Raw genomic sequence first — 20,391 nt, 5'->3', positions numbered from 1 at the left:
AATCTGGGGGTGTCTTTGGGTCTAAAATGAGTCTCTTGCAGACAGCATATGGATGGGTCTTGTTTTTTAATCCAATCTGATAGCCTGTGTCTTTTGATTGGGGCATTGAGCCCATTTACATTCAGGGTAACTATTGAAAGGTATGAATTTAGTGCCATTGTATTGCCTGTAAGGTGACTGTTACTGTATGTTGTCTGTGTTCCTTTCTGATCTTTGCTGCTTTTAGGCTCTCTCTTTGCTTAGAGGACCCCTTTCAATATTTCCTGGAGGGCTGGTTTCATGTTTGCAAATTCCTTTAGTTTTTCTTTGTTCTGGAAGCTTTTTATCTCTCCTATTTTCAATGACAGCCTAGCTGGATATAGTATTCTTGGCTGCATATTTTTCTCGTTTAGTGCTCTGAAGATATCTTGCCAGTCCTTTCTGGCCTGCCAGGTCTCTGTGGATAGGTCTGTTGCCAATCTAATATTTTTACCATTGTAGGTTACATATCTCTTCTCTCGAGCTGCTTTCAGGATTTTCTCTTTGTCTCTGAGACTCATAAGTTTTACTATTAGATGTCGGGGTGTTTACCTATTTTTATTGATTTTGAGAGGGGTTCTCTGTGCCTCCTGGATTTTGATGCCTGTTTCCTTCCTCACATTAGGGAAGTTCTCTGCTATTATTTGCTCCAATATACCTTCTGCCCCTCTCTCTCTTTCTTCTTCTTCTGGGATCCCAATTATTCTAATGTTGTTTCGTCTTATCGAATCACTTATCTCTCGAATTCTGCCCTCGTGATCCTATAGTTGTTTCTCCCTCTTTTTCTCAGTCTCTTTACTTTCCATCATTTGGTCTTCTATATCGCTGATTCTCTCTTCTGCCTCATTTATCCTAGCAGTTAGTGCCCCCATTTTTGATTGCACCTCATCAATAGCCTTTTTGATTTCGACTTGGTTAGATTTTAGTTCTTTTATTTCTCCAGAAAGGGTTTCTCTAATAACTTCCACGCTTTTTTCAAGCCCAGCTCGTATCTTTAAAGTCATGATTCTGAACTCTAGGTCCGACATCGTACTAATGTCTGTATTGAGTAGGTCCCTGGCTGACGGTACTACCTCTTGTTCTTTTTGCTGAGGTGATTTTTTTCGTCTTGTCATTTTGTCCAGAGGAGAATAGATGAATGAGAGAACAAAATGCTAACAGGTTTACAACGTCCCCAGCAAATATACTGTATACAAATCAGAAAAGACCTGAAACCAGGGGAAAAGAAAGGGAAAGAAAGAAAAAAGAAAGAGAAAAAAAAAAAGAAAAAATAAAGATAAAAACAAAAACAGAACAATACAAAAAAAGCAGAATGTGATCAAATATGATCAGGCTAGTGCATAGATCAGTGCCACACACTAGATTTTGGGCGTATTTTGGTCTGTTAGAAAAAAGTGGCTCCTAAAATTTTAAAGGAAGAAAGACATATATGTACAAAATAAGGGTTGATACAATGAAGGGATAGAAGATGACTGTAAAGATGAAAATTATAAAAGATTTTATAAAAGGACTTGTTAAGATAAGAAGTTGTTTGAAAAAAGAAAGAAGATTTAAAAAAAAAAAAGAAAAGGAGAGAATGTGATCAGGCAGGAGACTAGAACAGAACCATACACTAGTGATTTAGGGTATATTTTTATCTGTTAGAAGAAACTGTATCTCAAAATTTTAAAGAGAGAACAACCTATATATATATATGCCAAAAATAAGGGTAACTACTATGAAGGGATAAAATATGACTCTAAAAATGAAAAATAAAAAATGTTTTTTTTTTTTTTTAAAGAGATTGATAAGATGTTAGTTGAAAAAGGGAAAAAGAAAAAGAAAAAAAAAACAGTTAACAAAAATTAGCTTTGATGAACTAATGAATCATGGTAAAAAAAAAGCCATGAATTCTATGTGCAGTATTCCCCTAGCGCTGGAGTTCTCCCGTTCTCCTTGATCAGTAAACTTGGTCTTGGCTTGCTGGCTGTTCGTGCTGATCTTCTGGGGGAGGGGCCTGTTGCTGTGGTTTCCAAATGTCTTTGCCGGAGGCTGAATTGCCCCGCCCTTGTTGGTCCGGGCTAAGCAAGCTGCTCGGGTTTGATCTCAGGAGCTTTTGTTCCCTGCAAGCTCTCCGTACAGCCTTGGAGGACCAGGGCCAAAATGGTGGCCTCCCAATCTCCACCCGGAGGAGCTGAGAACTCGGGGCCCCGCTCCTCAGTTGCCCCCAGAGAAAAGCAGTCACTCCCTTGTCCCTGGTCTCCGGCCGCACTCCGTGCTCACCCGGCCTGTGACCGAGCGTTTGTATCTCTGGCACCCGACCCCGTGTGGAGTCTCCAAACCCAGCAGATCCCTGCGGTGCGTTCCCGCGCCGCTCCTCCCCGGGAAGGAAGGGGAGTCTCCCCGGATCTGCTGCCTGTTGGGTCCCTGCTGCAGGAGCAGTGGCCCGACTGGGCCGCGGATCACAGTTTATGGCAACCCCAAGCTGAGAGCCCGCGCCTCAGCTCTGTCTCTGCAGCTGGCTTCCCCGCTCCGATACCTGGGAGCTCTGGCGCACTCAGGCTCCCCTGGTCTTTCTGTGACCGCAAGGGTCCTGAGACCCCACTGTCCCGCGAGGGTTCCACCCCCGCTTAGCCACTGGAGTGACGTCCCTCAGCGGAGCCGACTTCTAAAAGGTCCGATTTTGTGCTCCACGGCTCTATCACTTGCCAGAAGCGGCCGGTGGAGGCCCCTCCCCCGCCGTCTATCCTCCCGAATATCGCCTCGGATTCACTTCTCCGCACGTCCTACCTTCCAGTAAGTGGTCGCTTCTCTGTTCAGAGAGTTGTTGCTACTCTCTTCTTCGGTGTCCTGTTGAGTTCGTAGGTGTTCAGAATGGTTTGATCCCTATTCAGCTGAATTCCTGAGACCAGACGAAATCTAGGTCTCCTACTCCTCCGCCATCTTTAAGTACCTATTATTTGTCACACACTATGAATAAAAAAGATTCTTATTCTCAAGGGCAGCCCTGTTTATCACAAGGAAATGCCAGGACAAAAGAATTGCAATTCCATTAGAGCTACTTGAAAAAAGATTTAGAATGTAATTACAAAATTACTTAAGAAGGGAAAGAAGAGCTGTTCTCTTAGGGATTTAAAGAAATTAATGGTTTGTGAAAATTCAATGTTTTATTTTCCTCAAAAAAAATATATGCACACTAATCTTAGAAAAACAAATTACTTCAAAAACTGGGAATGAAAGGGCAGACTTAGAGTGCTATATTCAAACCAACTAGAAAGATAGAGAGTATATATTTTCCTTTTCTGAAAAGTTTATATCAAATGAATGCTCTTTATTACCATGGTAACTCAGTATTGAATATCAATAGTTGCTATTTAAAATATTGCTTTCAAAGCAACATCAAAGACATTCATATTAATACTATTTTAGGTAAATCAGGAAATCTAGTTGCAGAGCAAGAGTATTTTACTCCTAAAGGTATAGAAATATCTTCTGTTGATAAAATTCAAACGGAAATTCTGCAATTCTAGAAGAAAAAGCAATCAGCTACATGCTCTGGTTATTTAAACTACCTTCTCCACAAATATTAAGGCCAATGTCAAAGGAATATAAAAAACAATATCTTATACTTGTCTTACACAAGGAAAACAATTAAAAAAATTAAAAAAGCCCACACTTGTAAGTCAGAAGATGAGGACATAGAACACAATGTATACACAACCAGAGCTATTAAATGAAGAAGATCCTTAATAAATGATAGAAAAAAAAGAAACATAAAAATCCTGTACTTGGCATATATCCTTCCACAATATTCCCTTGAGATTTTTCAACTATACCAAAATTAATCTATTATTATTCCTACTTTACGTGGCATTAAATTATCCACATTCTAGAACTTATTTCTCTGAAAAGAATTATACAGCTTTACATAAGCGATGAGCTGAAAAATGAGAAAACTCCCACAATGCAGCATATTGTAGGTGAAGAAACTAAAAACCAGGTGGACTGACCAGCCCAAGGTCACATGACTAGCAAGAGACAAAGAGGTTTAAAAACAAGGCAACCCCCCGCCCCAAATCCATGGTCCAGTATTCTTTCCACTGCCTCACTGTTCTTTCTCTCCCTCACTCTTGGGAGAGAAAATGCTGTACTCCCTCCCTTACTTTCTTCTTGCCTAAGAATTACAAAATGAGGGGAAAAAAGGCAGCAGGTTCATACACAGTCTATATACCTGGACACCTGGTAATTTTAACACTATAAGGTCTGAACGTAGGCAAGGCAGTATTATACAATGGAAATTTATTTAATGGATCCTTTTATTTCCAGAGGAAGCACAGTGATAAAAGTCTGTTTCTTTAATACTCATTATTCTGGGTCCTACTTGTTAAACATACTATTAAAAAAATCAAAAGCAGCTTTTGAAAGAACTGTAGACAGACTTCTTGGCTATATATATCAATGAAGCAATGTCTATCACTAGCTTTCTTATAAAATATAAATTCTCTTCCATTGCCACAGAGGCTAAACTACAACAAAACTGACAGGGGGAGGGGTGCCTGGGTGGCTCAGTTGTTAAGCGTCTGCCTTCGGCTCAGGTCATGATCCCAGAGTCCTGGGATCGAGTCCCACATCGGGCTCCCTGCTCCGTGGGAAGCCTGCTTCTCCCTCTCCCACTCCCCCTGCTTGTGTTCCCTCTCTCGCTGTGTCTCTCTCTATCAAATAAATAAATAAAATCTTTAAGAAAAAAAACTGACAGGGGGAAAATAAAAGAACAGAGGTTCAAGGAAAGTGAAAGCAAGTAAGAGAGGCACTTTTGGATAAACACGTTATTGCTACTAAGCAATTCACCTTTTAAGGAAAATGTTATATTTTCATTTGTCACAGCAAATGCACTTTTTTAACAATGTTGGCATTTCAACAAAAGAAACACCTCAAAGTGATCAAGGCTCAGCTTGATACTGTAATTCAGTTTCTGCTTTCTGCACAAACTCTGAATACCTGCTGGGTGCATATTCTATAAGGAACAGGCAATTTTATCCAAGATCCAAAGAAACTGGGCATTTTCTTTTATGTTTTTATGAAGTTCTAACTGAAAACCCTGGGCTAACAAAATTAATGGCATGCAATATATGGTCCTTTCAAGCTTATAAAAACCAGCCACATATGAGAGTCTTCTCTTAAATACAGGACCTCCTGGTCAAAGAACAAGCTTATAAAATGGATTAGGGAAGAGCAACAAGCAAATATATGAATCTGCTTCCTTTGTTAGGTTTTCATTGGACAAATTTGGGTTTTCCTTGATCCCTCTGGTTTTCTTTTTTGCATATGCATTTCCAATGTCAGTATTTTGCATCCTCACTAGCAATAAATATTATCAACAAAAAATATTTGTTAACTAATAGGCAAAATAGAGTATTCTAGTTATTCTAATTAATATTTATTTGAATAGTATTACAATTTTCTCTGTTCCTGTAATTCACCCATTTCCTTTTTCAGCTTCTTATTGAATTGAAGGGACTCTTTATGTATTGAAGGTATTAGTGAGTCACTGCTTTAAATGTTTCTCTGTTCAACTGTTTCCTTTTTTGATGGGATTTTTATATTTTTACATAGCTAAATCTACTGAGTTTTCTCTATGTATTCTAGAATAGATGGCCTTTTGTATCCAGAGATTGCTGTTAATTTCTCTTTTCTTCTGATTCCTTGATAGAATAACTTTTTTATGTTAAAATATTTAACCTATTTGGAATTAATTTTTGGTCATCTGAAGTAAAGATTTAATTTTTTTTAAATAGTTAAGTGACAATTGTTTTAACTATTTACAAACTAATACTTCATATTGATTTATGGACCTTTCTTTATCATATGATATGCATTTTTGTGTAGTAAAGGGTCTATTTCTAGGATATCTATTTTTGTTTGTTAATAGATTTCCTGTCATTTTTGTTCTAGTAACATAGTGCTTAAACTATTTCAACATATAGGAGGAAGCAAGTAAATTAGCACATGGTTTAGCGTACAATGAGCCTGAGTTCAAATCTCAACTGATCCACTTAATAACTTCATGTTCCTAAGTACATCTTTTATCCTTATAAAATTCTTAGTTTGTAAAGTTTATTTCATTTTATAACATGTTTTAATAGGGCTAATCTTGTCATTCAAGATTTTCTAGACTTTTTGTTATTTATTTTTAGTTATTTTCTTCTGTTTTTTCAAATAAGCATTGATAATTATTTTTTACTTTGAATTTTGATTTCAATTGAAATTATATTAAGCCTATAATTTATCTTGGGGAGAATTAACAGTTTTAAATACTCAGACTTTATATCTAGAAACATCGTGTGTCCCTCTACACTGTTCTGTCCTTTAAAGAATCCTTCATTTTCTTGATATTGCTTGATTTTCAATTCTCACTGAAGTTAAATCAGCTTTTTTTCCTCTGTGAATTCTTTTTAATATGGTAAAAATAATAAACACCAAATGAATGTTTTCAATAGGCCTAGGGAGTTTTTTGTTAAAGGCTTACTTATAAAGGCTAACTCCTCCAGCTAAATAAATAAGCAAACAAATATAATACATAATCAGTACAACTAAAAACCTCTTTTTGAAAGATAATTTGGAAAATGCTGCCTTTTGTTCCTACTCTGTAGAAAAAGTGAGAATAAGAATATTTATTCATGTAAATTCTTTCCCTGACCTAAAAAAAAAAAAAAAAAAAAAAAAAAGGAAAAGGAAAAAAGAAAAAGAAAAAGAAAGAAGAGAAAAGAAAAGGAAAAAAAAATAATGTCCCATTGGTATTGGTTTGGATCTTGGCCCTGGTTGTCTTCTCTGCTATGTTTGCTGCCAGGCTTGAAAGTCTGTATGGTTGAGTACACTACCTCAACCAGAGAAGAGACAATATTCAAATGGCCACGGAAGAGTCTGCCATTCCAGCAGCAATAAAAGATTTTCAGTTATTGTGAAAGTGGAAACTCAGAGGACTGTGTCATAAATGAGAAGGAGCTGGGGTAACAAAGGACAAATCACTTGACTATTCCATGAAGGACATCTAACTCTTAAAATACATTTTATTTGTTCTAATTAGAGGCATAGCTTTCTAGTAGGTATTGTCACTGAAAACACTGGGATATGCAAAGTTTTTTATATAGATCTCTTCTTTCCTTTCCTCTTTAATTACGTTGATAGTGGCACCCAAGACATTTTACTAGTTTCTCAAACAGTGCCAATAAAAAAATGAGATTACCTCCTACTTTTAAGCTCTTCATCACACTATAGCAGACAATTTTAACTCTACTTACTCAGCTATCTATTGTACTATTCAGTTTGGCACATTTCTTGGGGTTCTCTAGCGTTTCATGGCCATTATTTGTCACCTCCAAATTTACTAGAAATCTCATTTCATGCAAGAGTTTAGTTTTACCTTCTATTTACATCTGTTTATTACATCCCAACTCTCTTCCTTTGTTAAAGTTGAAAAATCATAAGTGGCAGCATTTTCATTGGATGCTATTCCAAAAACTCCCTGACTCAGTTGGCTCTGAATCCACAGGAGATAAGCACCTTCCTTCGGTATTAACACACTTAAAAGTCTTAGGTGTGTTCATTTGGATGACATTTACGAACCTATCTGCATCATAATCCATCAAGTTATAATTTTGCTTTAAAAACTACAATACATTTAGAGAACAGGAACTATATCCATTTAGCTTCCCTCATAAAGTGCTTAGCAAGTGCAACAAACAAATGCATACTTACAAATGTTCCTCATGATCATGATAATGGCACACAATCATTGACTTTTTGGTTTCTTAGAAATTATTTAGTTCATTGACACTAGACTAACTTGGCAAAATGACATACACGTTCTTGGCTACCCAGTACATTACTGTCACATTTTTGACATTCCTAAGAAATCATATTATCAAGAAAATTCCTCACTGTTATTTTCTTTATAGAGTAAAATCAAGCAGAAAGAAACATTAGATAACCTAGAGTCCAAACTTCTCTTAGGGACAAAACAATTCATAATAAAAACAGAAAAATCCATGCAAACAAACCACTTTGCTATAATAACTCTACGCCCAGGCCCCAAAAATGTAGGATTTGCTTATTTCCAAGATTTAAAAGTCACAATTCTTATTGGCTAGAAAACAAAAAGTGCACATTTTCCCCCCATCTTTGGGCTCATAAAATGGCTGAACTAGAAAAAAACTTAATGAGTATTGAATTCCAATCTTTTACTGAGCTGTCTCTACAGACGCTGTGGCATTATAAGTGAGCTGTCATCTACGAAACAATGACAGCACAGATTTCATGTTCATCAATTGAGAAACCAAGGGGAAAATAAATCACTCTCTCTCCTGAGAGCAGATAGGCATTTAAATTATAATATAAATTACTCATTTCCCTGATAGAAAAATTTCCTTGATTTCTGGGGTTAAGAAATACGAAATTTAACCCCAGCTCATATTTATTGAACGTTTATTATATTACAATAACAAATGAGTTATGTTGAATTCCATCAAATTAACTAATTAATTGTCCTCCATGATTTCCACATAGACTCACATGAGACCAGAATTACAGTGTTCCATTATAAAAGTAATATATAACATTAAGACATAAAACATTAATCCTCAACCTGACCGAGACCCACCTAAATGTACATACAAGTAATTGCATATGGATTTGCTACTCATCTCCCACTGCTAACCATAGTCCAGACCACACTATAAATTTGGTTACTCTCAGAGTTCAGGGGAAATTTAAAAATAGGAAGAATTTAGAATTTAACCCATTTATTTGCTATGGGCTTCTTTTGTACACTAACTCTGTCAATTTACCAGTCTCTAAAATACTCAATAATTCACAGCAGCCCGTACCATCCCCAAGCCTCTCCCCTGCATTTTCCCACTGAGATAATTTTTATAAGGTTAGCAGTAACCCCAGTTATCGTTCTCCCATAGTTATTGTTTGGCTCTATTACATTGGACACTATACACCATTCATTCCACACAACTTTTTATCTCTTCAGCTTCCTTGGACAAATCTTTAATTTGGTGTCTTTGCTTCTAACCTGGTCTTTGTCCTTGCCAATCTGTGTAATACCAGCAAGGTGACTCATATAAAGTGCAAATTCTACTTCATGTCCTGTTTAAAGCCCTTCAATTTTTCAGCAACATCTTTAGGCAAAAAGACCAAACTTCTTAGCAATTCCAAGCTCCTCCATGACATGACCTCTGGATACCACCCCCGCTTGGCCTCCCAACACCATGATATTTTCCTCACATTCCATGATAGTTCACACCTCTGAGCCATTATTCATGCTATTTCTTTCCCTGGAATAATCTCCCATTCTGGACATGTCCTGTTTACCCTGACACAGTTTGCCCTAGAAAGCCTCCTAACTCTCCCTCCCAGAAGCATCTGCATCCTCCATTTTAGAGAGCACAGCATCACATTTTGTTCATATACTCGACTCCTGCCCCCGCTAGCTTGTTGGTGAAGCAGAGGATATGCCTCTGGAGCTGCCTGCTTGCTTTCCTCCTTCCTTCTTCTGTCCATCCCTTTCTCCCTCCCTCCCTTCCTTCCTTCTCTTAACAAATAATTACATTTACTAAGAATAACCATTTTTTTAAAGATTTTTTTAATTTATTTATTTGAGAGAGAGAATGAGAGATAGAGAGCACAAGAAGGAAGAGGGTCGGAGGGAGAAGCAGACTCCCTGCTGAGCAGGGAGCCCGATGTGGGACTCGATCCCGGGACTCCAGGATCATAACCTGAGCCGAAGGCAGTCGCTTAACCAACTGAGCCACCCAAGCGCCCTAAGAATAACCATTTTAATAGGACTTCAATACAGTGGTGAGCAAAAAGATTATTACCATAATTATGCTGAGTCTATTGGAGGAAACTTGCTACAGCAATGATAACACTTTGAATATATAGTTACTAATGGAGATAAGTGCCCTTAAGAACAGAAATATAGCAGCATATAAGAAACAAAACCTAAAATTGTCTAGGTGGCTTATTATAGAAGAAATGACTCCTGAGCTGTGATCTAAAGATCCCAGGTACATGTGTGGGTAGGGGTGAGCACGGTGGTGGAGAGTACTGTTAACATATGGATCAGGATAGAGATAAAGTGGAAGGAAGCAAGCAAAACAAAAATGAACCAAAAGGCAGTGTTGTTGTAGTGCAGAGAAGAAGAAACAGTTGAATCAAGATGAGAGGTAGGTCAGGACCAGAGCAGAGAGGCCATTCTAGGCCATCATGAGGATTTTCTATCTTTATCCTAGGAGCAATGGGAAGCTATTAAAGTAATTGAAGCAAGAGAAATGATTTAATTTGATTCAGGCTTTGAAGCTTCAGTGGCTACAGTGCAGAGAATGGATTGGAGGTGACAGCTATGAATTCAATCAGGAGTAGACCAATGCTGGTAAAATCCAACAACACCAACACCATCCCTACCTGCACAATAGCTAATCTGAAGAGCTGGACATGCCTGGAAAAAATTCACAATTATTCTGAGCTGTCTCTCTTAAATTTTGGACCACATACCTTAGTAGGCCTCTTGGCACATCTCAGAAGGGCTACTGTGCTTCACTCATCAACTTACTATTTCAAATGATACATGATACCTTCCTCCATCTCCTCAAAATTCAGCATACCTTCCTCCATCCTCAGTCTCAGTGATAACCTTTCTATTTTTTTCACCAAGGAAACAGAAGGAACCAGAAGAGAAATCCCATTCCTTCTACTCCAAACTCCCCAATCCATCTGTAGCCATGCTCTGCAACCATCTTCTCTGTGTCCCCTCCTGTTAGGAAGCATGAACTGCTCAGCTGCCTTCTCTGCGGTCAACTCCTCCACTTGCACAGTGAATCCAGTTCTCCGGGAGTACATGAAGAGGCACATGTAGACCTTCTGTGATTATACCCTCTATCACTCCAGCAATATCAACTCTTTCCTCTCTACTTCATTCTCATTGTTCGCAGAAGTATGTAAACATATTATAGTTGCTCAAATTAAATATATGTGTATGTGTATATATTTTATATTTCTACATATGTATTTGTTATATGTCCTCTTAACTTATATCTCCCTTGTCCCTATATCCTCCTTCCTTCAGCTACTGACTTACTGCTTTATTCCATTTTATATCGAAACTCCTTAGAATTTGCCCAGTGGTGTTTTGGCAAATATTTAACAGCCAGGTCTTTAAAAACACTTTTTAAATCCTTTTTTTGTGATATCTGTCAATTTCTGTGGAATAAATACACTGTGATGATTTAAAGCTATTAAGCTTAACCTCAGTGAACAAAGAGTTGGAAGAGAAGCACTCAATGATCCAATGAGCTCACAGGAGCTGGCCCCAACATATCACTGGGTTTGTCTATATGGACCACCTCTGCTTCTCTTACTATCTCTTGGACCTACTTCAGACAGGCTTCTGTTCCCAATACTCCATTAAAAACACAGCTCTCAATGTCATTAATTCAGTCCTCAATTTACTCCACTTCTCAGAAGCAGCATTTGTTTCAATTGATCAATGCCTTTTTTTGAAACAATGTCTTATTCTGTCCAGGATTCAAACTCTCCTGATTCCCCTCTTATCTCCATGGCCACTCCATCTTTTTCACCTTTGCTGGACTCTATGTGTTGAAAGTCTCAGGACCCTGTTATACTTCTTCTCTATCTATACATATTTCTTAAAGTAGCTACTCTTGATAGGACAGTGATACTTTGGAGGAGCAGCTTTCAGAACTTGGGGAGGCAATTTGATTCTCACAATGATGATCAGCAGTTACTAAAGTTTGGAGGGTAGGGGTTGGAGACATTAGATATCCTGTAACATTGTGGAGGATGGGATGCTACGTAACAAGGAATTATCCCATTTCCTGCTTGTTTTTCGAATGACTTGCTGGACATTCATGTAAATGAAAAACTCATTTATCAAAAATGCTAAGTTTTTACATGACCTAAATAGGCACTAAAAAATCCCAAGATTGCAATCACCCTGCAAACTGCAGTTATATTGTAAACTATTGTGTCTAGAACTTAACCAAAAGAAGTTCCCTATTTTGGAGAATCACACCATAAAGAAAATAGTGCTCATAGTATTTCAATTGTATTGGGATCCTGTATTTAGAACCCTTATTCATGATCATTCTGTATGTGGGTTAAGTCACATATTTCATTATGACTTCTAGTATAGCCATGCTTGAAAATTTAAATATGAAATGTAAATCATTTACTATAAATTATTTTATTTTAATAGCTTCTTTATACTAAGGTTAGGACGAATATAACCAATATAACCAATATATTGGTTTTTAAAAATCATTTGTGTACATAATATCTGTAAAGTGCATATTAAGAATGTAAAGTGGGTATATAAAATGCTATAAAATGAATATAAATTGCTATAAAATGTACATTAATGTAATGATATACAGGGCAAATACATACAATGTGAATATATAACATATACTATGTAAGATGTATATAAACGTATATTAAAATATTTATAAATCTTACATAGATGAGAATTACTATTCTAGCTGATCCATGAATATAATAATTCCCAGGTTTGGATCTCTACCCTGACTTCCAGGGTGACACATGCAATGGCCTATTCAACCTTACTTTTTGAAAGTCTAAGAGGTATCTCAAATTTAAACTGTTCAAAATGGAATCTGAATGCCCGCTCTTGTGCTCCCTGATATGCCACAAAGTTCTTTAACTCAATACACAGCAGCACTGTCCATCCACTTACTTACTTACTCTAAATACTTTATCTCTGATTCTTAACTCTTCTTTTTTTTAAATTTTTAAATTTTTTTAAAGAGTTTATTTATTTGAGAGAGAGAGCAGGGGGAGGGGCAGAAGAAGAGGAAGAGAGAATCTCAAGCAGACTCCACCTTAAGCGTGGAGTCCAATGTGGGGCTCGATCCCACGACCCTGAGATCATGACCTGAGCCGAAATCAAGAGTCGGCCCCTTAACCAGCTGAGCCACCCAGGCACCCCATGATTCCTAACTCTTCTTACATCCCGCCTCCAATCTGTCAACAATAGCTGTCAGATATACCTTCATAACCCATCCACTTTTCATGACCCTGTCACTGTCGCCCTATGTCTAACTAGCACTTTCTCTTGTCTAGACAGCAGCAAGGGCTTCTCTCTAAACTCATCACCTAATTCCCACTCTAGCTTACCCCCATCATATTCTCTATACAAAAGCCAGAGTTACCATTTTACAATGTTAGCCAGACCCTAATCAAAATCCTCCAATGATTCTCTATAAGATTTTAAATAAAACTGAAGTCCGTAAATGCTTACCATGTCTGGTCCAAGGGTATTCTCAGATTTTATTTCCTACATTTCCACTTACTCAGTTCCAGCAACAATTCACTTTTAACTGGTCCTTGACCACAAATATTTGCCTGCTTCAGGGTTTTTACGCTTTCTCTCATCTCCCCCATTATTACTCCTCCGGATTCAGAGCTCTGTTCAGAGGCTTTGCAGACCTCCTGTAATGGTCCAAATCCTACCAAAACCAGGAATGACTACATAATTTAAGTGGAAGGAATTTAATACAGGGAACTAGTGACTTAGGTGAGGGAAGAACTGAAGTTAAAAGACCGTGAGGAAATACAGAGAATAGAAAGAAGCTACTACCATCATAGGGGCTTGATGGGGCACCAGGCTACCAGACCCCATAAACCAGGGCCATATGGCAGGAGATAAAACCACTACTGAAGCATCATTAAAATGATGATACATTCCCCACCCCAACAAAATGTTTGACCTGTTTTCTGCCACTCTCTGAATTCCGACCTTTTCCCCCTTCTCCATAAATGAAATCATTTAAAATAAATAAATAACCTCAGCCTGACAACCACTAGGTAGTATGTATTAAAACAAAATGGATATCATTCAGATGTAGATTTCTAAACCATGTCTTTTTTCTCAATCACATAAAAATGCAAGTCCTCCTATAGCCCGTAGTGTCCAATGCCCTGCTTACCTCTCCGATCTATTTCCTACTGTTCTCCCCCTCTCCAACTCTATTCCAGCCCCACTGACCTCCTTGTTGTTCCTTGAGTATCCAAACTTATCCCCACCTCAGGGACTTTGCACTTACTCTTTCCTTAGTCTAAATACACTTCTTCCTGAAATCCACCTGACATCCCCTCATCCCCTTGTATGTAACTAAACACCCAGTCTAAAACAGCACTCCCACCCTTCATCATTCTTACTCCCTTACCTTTATTTTTCTTCATAGCATTTATCACTATCTAACATATTACACCTTGTTTTTTGTTGTTGTTGTTGTTGTTGTTGTTTACTGGAGATCTCTACTGACTAGAATACAGTCTCTAGGAGAGCAGAGACCTTGTCTGTTTTGGCCGATTCTGTATCTCCAGACACAGTGCAGTGTCTGGTATACAGTAGGTATTTAATAAATATTTAATTATTAGCCTAAATAACAAAGAGATTAAATGTTATCTTCCACAAATGTCTAACCATGATAATTTGCTAGTCAAAGCAATAATAACAACAAAGAGTATCTCTAGTCACTCCTTTGTAGATGTAGCAATTGAGAACTCATATTTATTATGGGCTTAAGCTAAACCTTACACTATGTGAACATGCATTATGTAAAACCCAGATATTTCATATATACAAGTATGATTTGTGCTGTTCAAAAAAGCCAGTTTGCTCAAACTTACTTTGGATCTGCTTTTTGGGCCTGTCCTCCAAAATAGGGTTGGTATTCAAGAAGAGTACTTTTAATTCTTTGCTTTTTTTTACAGCCACCAAAAGCCATTCACAGATACATATGGTATAAGGTAGATGCCACAATTGTTCTAAAACACGTTCTCAGAAAATAATAACATTATTATAATTTGTGTGGTCATAATCTGACCTGTAAAGAGTTCCCCAAACGAAAAAAAATACCTTAAATGCATTACACATATTCTGTTTTAAACTTTTCATAAACAATCAGCTAGATGAAGTATAATATATACCTGGCCAATTTGGTGACAGAAATAAATAGAGAATTATCAACTCTTTTTTTGGTCTAGTCTTCAACTAAAATCCTATCTAAGGTTACTTGTAGTATGAGTATCAATGTATTATGTATTGAGGCAAATTCATGATGTTATATGGCCCTGTTTTCCCACTTTTGATCCTCAAAGTGAATTATATCTTCTGACTGTAGCAATATTTTCCAATAGACAATAAATCGATAGAAATTGATACCACTGATTCAAGAAAAAGTTGTTATATGATATATACAATAAGCCTTCTGTTTCATATTTATCCAGTTGTCAATCCATTAATTATTGAATGGAAAAGAGACAAAATTTTTAGAATAATTTCAATACAGGTATTATACATAGAACGCTTTTGTAGTAAAACTTAACCTCTCTAGAGTAAGCTGCTATTTAGACTACTAAAAAAACCAACAGTATATAACATTATCTCAGACATTATTCAATAGTAATGATATCTAATGCACAAAATAAAATATTTTGGATAGTTAGAATGATAATCAAACCAGTAGGCAATCTGTGACCATGTATTGAAATTGGAAAGCATGACTGATTCTAGAAAAGCAACAAAATATTAATATGATGATAAATCCCCTTGAGTAATTCACTCTACCCACTCTACCACCATCATTTCAAGGAAAAACCTAAATCGTTTTTGAGGTTTGAAGGGTCTTCCAAACTTAATAAGCCTTTCACATACTTAAGGGGTGCAACAAGAGTCCTGGTTAAAATAAAAAGCTAGACAATAATTCTGAAACTTTGAGGCCTCCTTGTCCTGGGATATGCAGCTGCTTAAATTGCTTCTTGGTCACTTTGCTGCTGGGTATCATTGATTAGTCTTGGAAAGATCATCCATGGGGCAGTCTTTCGACCTGCCCAAGGCAGAACATATTTCAGGGAAGAAAAAGATAAATGTAAAATATCTGTCAGTTTAGAAAGGCAAACCACTGATATTCAAATTTTAAGCACCCCTTTGATATTTCCTACCCCTGTTGCTCTTAATACTAAGTTTTAATCAATTCTTTTAGAACAAAATCCAATGATCTTAGGAGTAATGTTCCCAGTTTTCCTTCCATAATTATAATTCTATTGTTTTAAGACAGCTAAACCTTTTTTTGAACTAAAGTGCCAGACATTATTTAGTGCAGAGTCATTTAGGGGTTTTATGCATGAACGCTTGACATTTTTTTCCAAGTCAACAAATATTTAAAGTCAACAACCACGAAGGTTTATTAATTGAAATGCATCTGACTGGAACTGAACTCTGAATAGAATGATCTTGTTTCTCCCTTAATGGCACAGTACATAAAAAAGGAGGATAAAATTAAAACTAGTAGGTGTTCTTAAAAGGAAAGATTAAAATAAATGATGAGGTAATCATTTATTTTAGTGAGCTACTGACAACGGAAAATAATTTTATGAAGAAACTCGGTAACAATAGCTAGTAACAATCCATCATGAAGTTTCTCCTTACCATGATGCAGGGGCGCCTGGGTGGCTCAGTTGGTTAAGCAACTGCTTTCGGCTCAGGTCATGATCCCAGAGTCCCGGGATTGAGTCCCACATCGGGCTCCTGGCTCAGCGGGAGTTCTGTTTCTCCCTCTGATCCTACCCCCTCTTGGGCTCTCTCTCTCTCCTTACCATGATGCATTAAATTATATCTTCACTATGCTGCTTCCCTTCAGATATAGAATTTTATCAATTACCATTCATTACTGAAGTTAATTCTTATTTCATTGGGATTCTTAGCAAAGAAGACCTTTACTTGTTCTTTATTTGTCAAATACTGCAAAACAACTATGATTATATCAACTAGTTCTGGGCTTATCATGAGAATTACTATTTTCATATTACACCACTGTTTTTCTAACAAAGGGCTACCGTGATCTCTTTTGAGTGCAAGGATAAACTATCCTATTGAAGCCTGATTTTTCCTAATTCTGAATAGGTCATAATGCTCAAAGATCTTTTGACTAATCTCATCATTTTCCCATTAAATAATATGTTGTTTATTTTCTCCATTTTCATCAAGTCTCCAATTACAAGCTGGCTGTCCTTTCTATAGATAAAGAATTTACACACTGTAATCTTTAACTCTATGATATAAGCTCCTCCAATGTCCTTCTTTGTAAAATACCCCCTTCTCATCACACAATATCTTGTCCTTTCCTGATTTTTACAGAAATTAAGTTCCCCCCTTTCCAGTGCTAACTTCTTAAACCTGTGCTTGCAAATCCATTCCTTCTAGTCCTCTTTCCATTCCCACCCCTCCACTGACTCTCCTCCTCTGCCTTCCAGTACCAGTAAGTCTTTCCTTGATTCTAATTCATCCAACTAGCAAATTATTAATACTATTTTTGTTATGATGCCCCAAATCTTTCAAAAGTTCTCTAGCATCTCTAAGTTATTTTAGTATCTTGTCAAGGCATTCAAGATCTGCACTGAGCTGACTCTCAATGTCTTTTCCATAGTACTCCCAAGAATAAAATCTTTGCTTCTGCTAGGCTGATTGACTCACCTTTCTCAGATATGGTTTATGCATTACCCTCCCTGATTTTTCACAATGCTGTGAATTCTACTAAAATGACCTTCTTCATTTGCCTGATTTTCAAGGTTCAGCTCAAAGTCCCTCTTCTCTGTGAAGCTCCTCTTATAACCCTAGACTACTAATCTACCTTTTTCCAATTTCCTGCTCCTAGCTTAGCACTCAATTAGAAAATATTCTTATTTACACTTGCATTCATGTCCAAATCTGCATTCTTTCTTTTGAGCAACCAAACTAAACAACTAGCCAACAAACTAACATTTGATGAGCACTCACTTTTCAGTCACTGTATTGGACCAGGAGAATAGAAGAATGAATAATATTTCATTTATTTATTCAGAACTCTTAATATATCTCTCAGATAATACAAAAGTTTTTATTGAATAAATGAGTAACACATCACTAATATATTTGCTATTAAAAATGACCATTATTCCAAAGATGCTGTGGAGTTGATATATACACATAGGTAATACCACAGAAAAGTCATGCAAGAACTGGAAGATTTAAATCTCAATATAAATCCCAATCCCAGGTGTTGATTATTTTGAGAGTAAAACCAACAACCAATTTTAAAATCATATTTTCTAAAAAACACATTTCATTCTTCCCACTATTGCCAGTGCACCTGACAAGTAGACAGAAACCAATGATTTGCAAACACAGCAAACAATACATTATTGACAATTATTGATATCCAAGGTATTTGAATTCCAAAAATGCATCCTACAAGAAAATATGACTATCAAAACTATATATGCAATGAAAGAAAACAAAACAACAGCTTGAGAACATATACACATTAAGTCCTACTACTTAAACACATGCAAACTATTGTATGACCCATTATTCTCAAAGTAGGTACCTTAAAGCTCTATGTTCCACATACCTGTCCAGTCTCCTACTATTTTAAGGTGGACCCCAAATGTTGCTTTGGTTTCAGTAGGACACTAAAAAACAAAAACAAAAACCTCTGGAATCAATTCTTAGTAATAGTTACGTATTACTAAACTATGATTTAATTACAATTTTCATTCTCATAGCAAGTCCCCCAAATCAATAGAAAATAGAAAGGAATGAACTAAAAATTGATATAGATCCTCATTAGTGGAAGTAAAAAGCACTGTTGACCCATCGATAAGTCAGTATACATTTCTCTAAAAACCCTATATAAAAAAATCTATATCTATATAAAAAATTACACATAGTCTAAAATTGTCAGTATATCACATTTAACAACAAATATTGCCAAAACACCTTTCGAGTTAAAATATTTAAGAGGACGGAGCTTTTAACCACAAAGGAAGAAATGGAGACTAATGATTTTAATGTCTTTTGCTCTCCAGATATTATTATACACTTCACATCTTAACAAATTCCAGGAATAAAGAAAAAAACATTTCCCAACGTGACCTGAGTTTTCCATGCCCAACAAGGAAACTCCTACTTAAAGAGTTCTATTTCCTTCCCTCCCTTAATTCTCAGAAGAAATAGTCTGGAGTGAACTGGCAAGGGTAGCTGGGAAGAAGAATGAGTGTGGCTATGGAAGTAAGAAAAATATCTGCGGCTCCACGTTTACAAAATGTAGAAAACACCCACATCACTAAAATGAGAGAATAATTTTTGGCTCACAATAAGGAAATGCAGAATCTCCTTTTATTTTTCAGAACTTCAATCCCTCATCTGTAATCCCCAGATTCAAACACTATGAAAAGTAAGTTTTTTCATAACTTATTTGGTGGCATTTATCTGACTTGAATTTATGGGAGGGTAATGATAGGAGGCTAATACCTCTGTATAAAAATTTATACAGAAGTGTTTTCCTACAGAATTATCCATTTGTTGGGGTGCCTGGGTGGCTCAGTCAGTTAAGAGTAGGCCTTCGGCTCACGTAATGATCCTGGGGTCCTGGGATTGAGTACTGCATCGGGCTCCCTCCTCAGTGGGGAGTCTGCTTCTCCCTCTCCTCCCTGTTCATGTTGTCTCTCTCTCCCTATCTCTCTGTCTCTCAAATAAGTAAATAAAATCTTTAAAAAAAGTATCCATTTGTTTAAGAATGTTACTGCATATCGTGCTAGAGATCTTATGTAATACACAAAACATACATACCTTTTAAAATCCACAAAATTCTGAATTCTGAAAACACATCTAATCTACGGGTTATGGATAAGAACTTTATACACACTATTATGTTTAACTGTATGATAAAAGTTCTTTCAACTGTCCTACTTCCCTTCCTTATCACACAATATCTTGTCCTTTCCCGATTTTTACAGAAATTAGTCCCCTCTTTCCATTGCTAACTTCTCAAACCTGTAACTACCAAGCTTTCATTGAGTATCATGTGCCAAGGGCAGTGCCAAGTTCCTTATTTCCAAAATCTCACAATAACCCCTGTCTTTCATAGTTAGGGAAACTGAATAATTGATACTTAAAAATATGAACTTGCCCAAGATCATACGACTAGTAAGAAGATGAGACCGAGTCTGGATCCAAGTCTATCTGACTACGTAGTTCTTAACTATGGCAAGTCACTGTCTCCACTAAGGCAAATGTGGAAAATGGGTAAGGGTCACATGAGAAATCAAATGGAGTAGGAGGAAGAAAAGTTATTTGTTGAAGATTACTATAATCAACGTACAGCAATGAGAATTAAGGGGAAATATGAGCTGAAGTCATATGTGGTCCTGGGGGCCCTGTGATGGAGAATGGGTACATTAAGCAAGTCAAGATCCTCAAGCTCACTGTGTCAGCCAACTAATGTAGGTCACATTGGAATGCTATAAGAA

The 20,391-nt window shown here is 36.8% G+C and overlaps 1 protein-coding gene across 1 annotated transcript in view; it reads right to left on the bottom strand.

The window, feature by feature from the left end:
• Nucleotides 1–20,391, bottom strand: part of NOX4 (NADPH oxidase 4) — a 182,246-nt gene that overhangs the window by 64,445 nt on the left and 97,410 nt on the right. The window contains exon 13 of the mRNA XM_027579697.1: nucleotides 18,492–18,552. Within this exon, the coding sequence (XP_027435498.1) occupies nucleotides 18,492–18,552 (61 nt within the window). The remainder of the gene's footprint in view (nucleotides 1–18,491; nucleotides 18,553–20,391) is intronic.

The sequence above is a fragment of the Zalophus californianus genome, chromosome 11 (genome assembly GCF_009762305.2).
Source record: "Zalophus californianus isolate mZalCal1 chromosome 11, mZalCal1.pri.v2, whole genome shotgun sequence".
Lineage (NCBI taxonomy): Eukaryota > Metazoa > Chordata > Mammalia > Carnivora > Otariidae > Zalophus > Zalophus californianus.
This window is presented reverse-complemented; position numbering and strand designations above follow the sequence as displayed.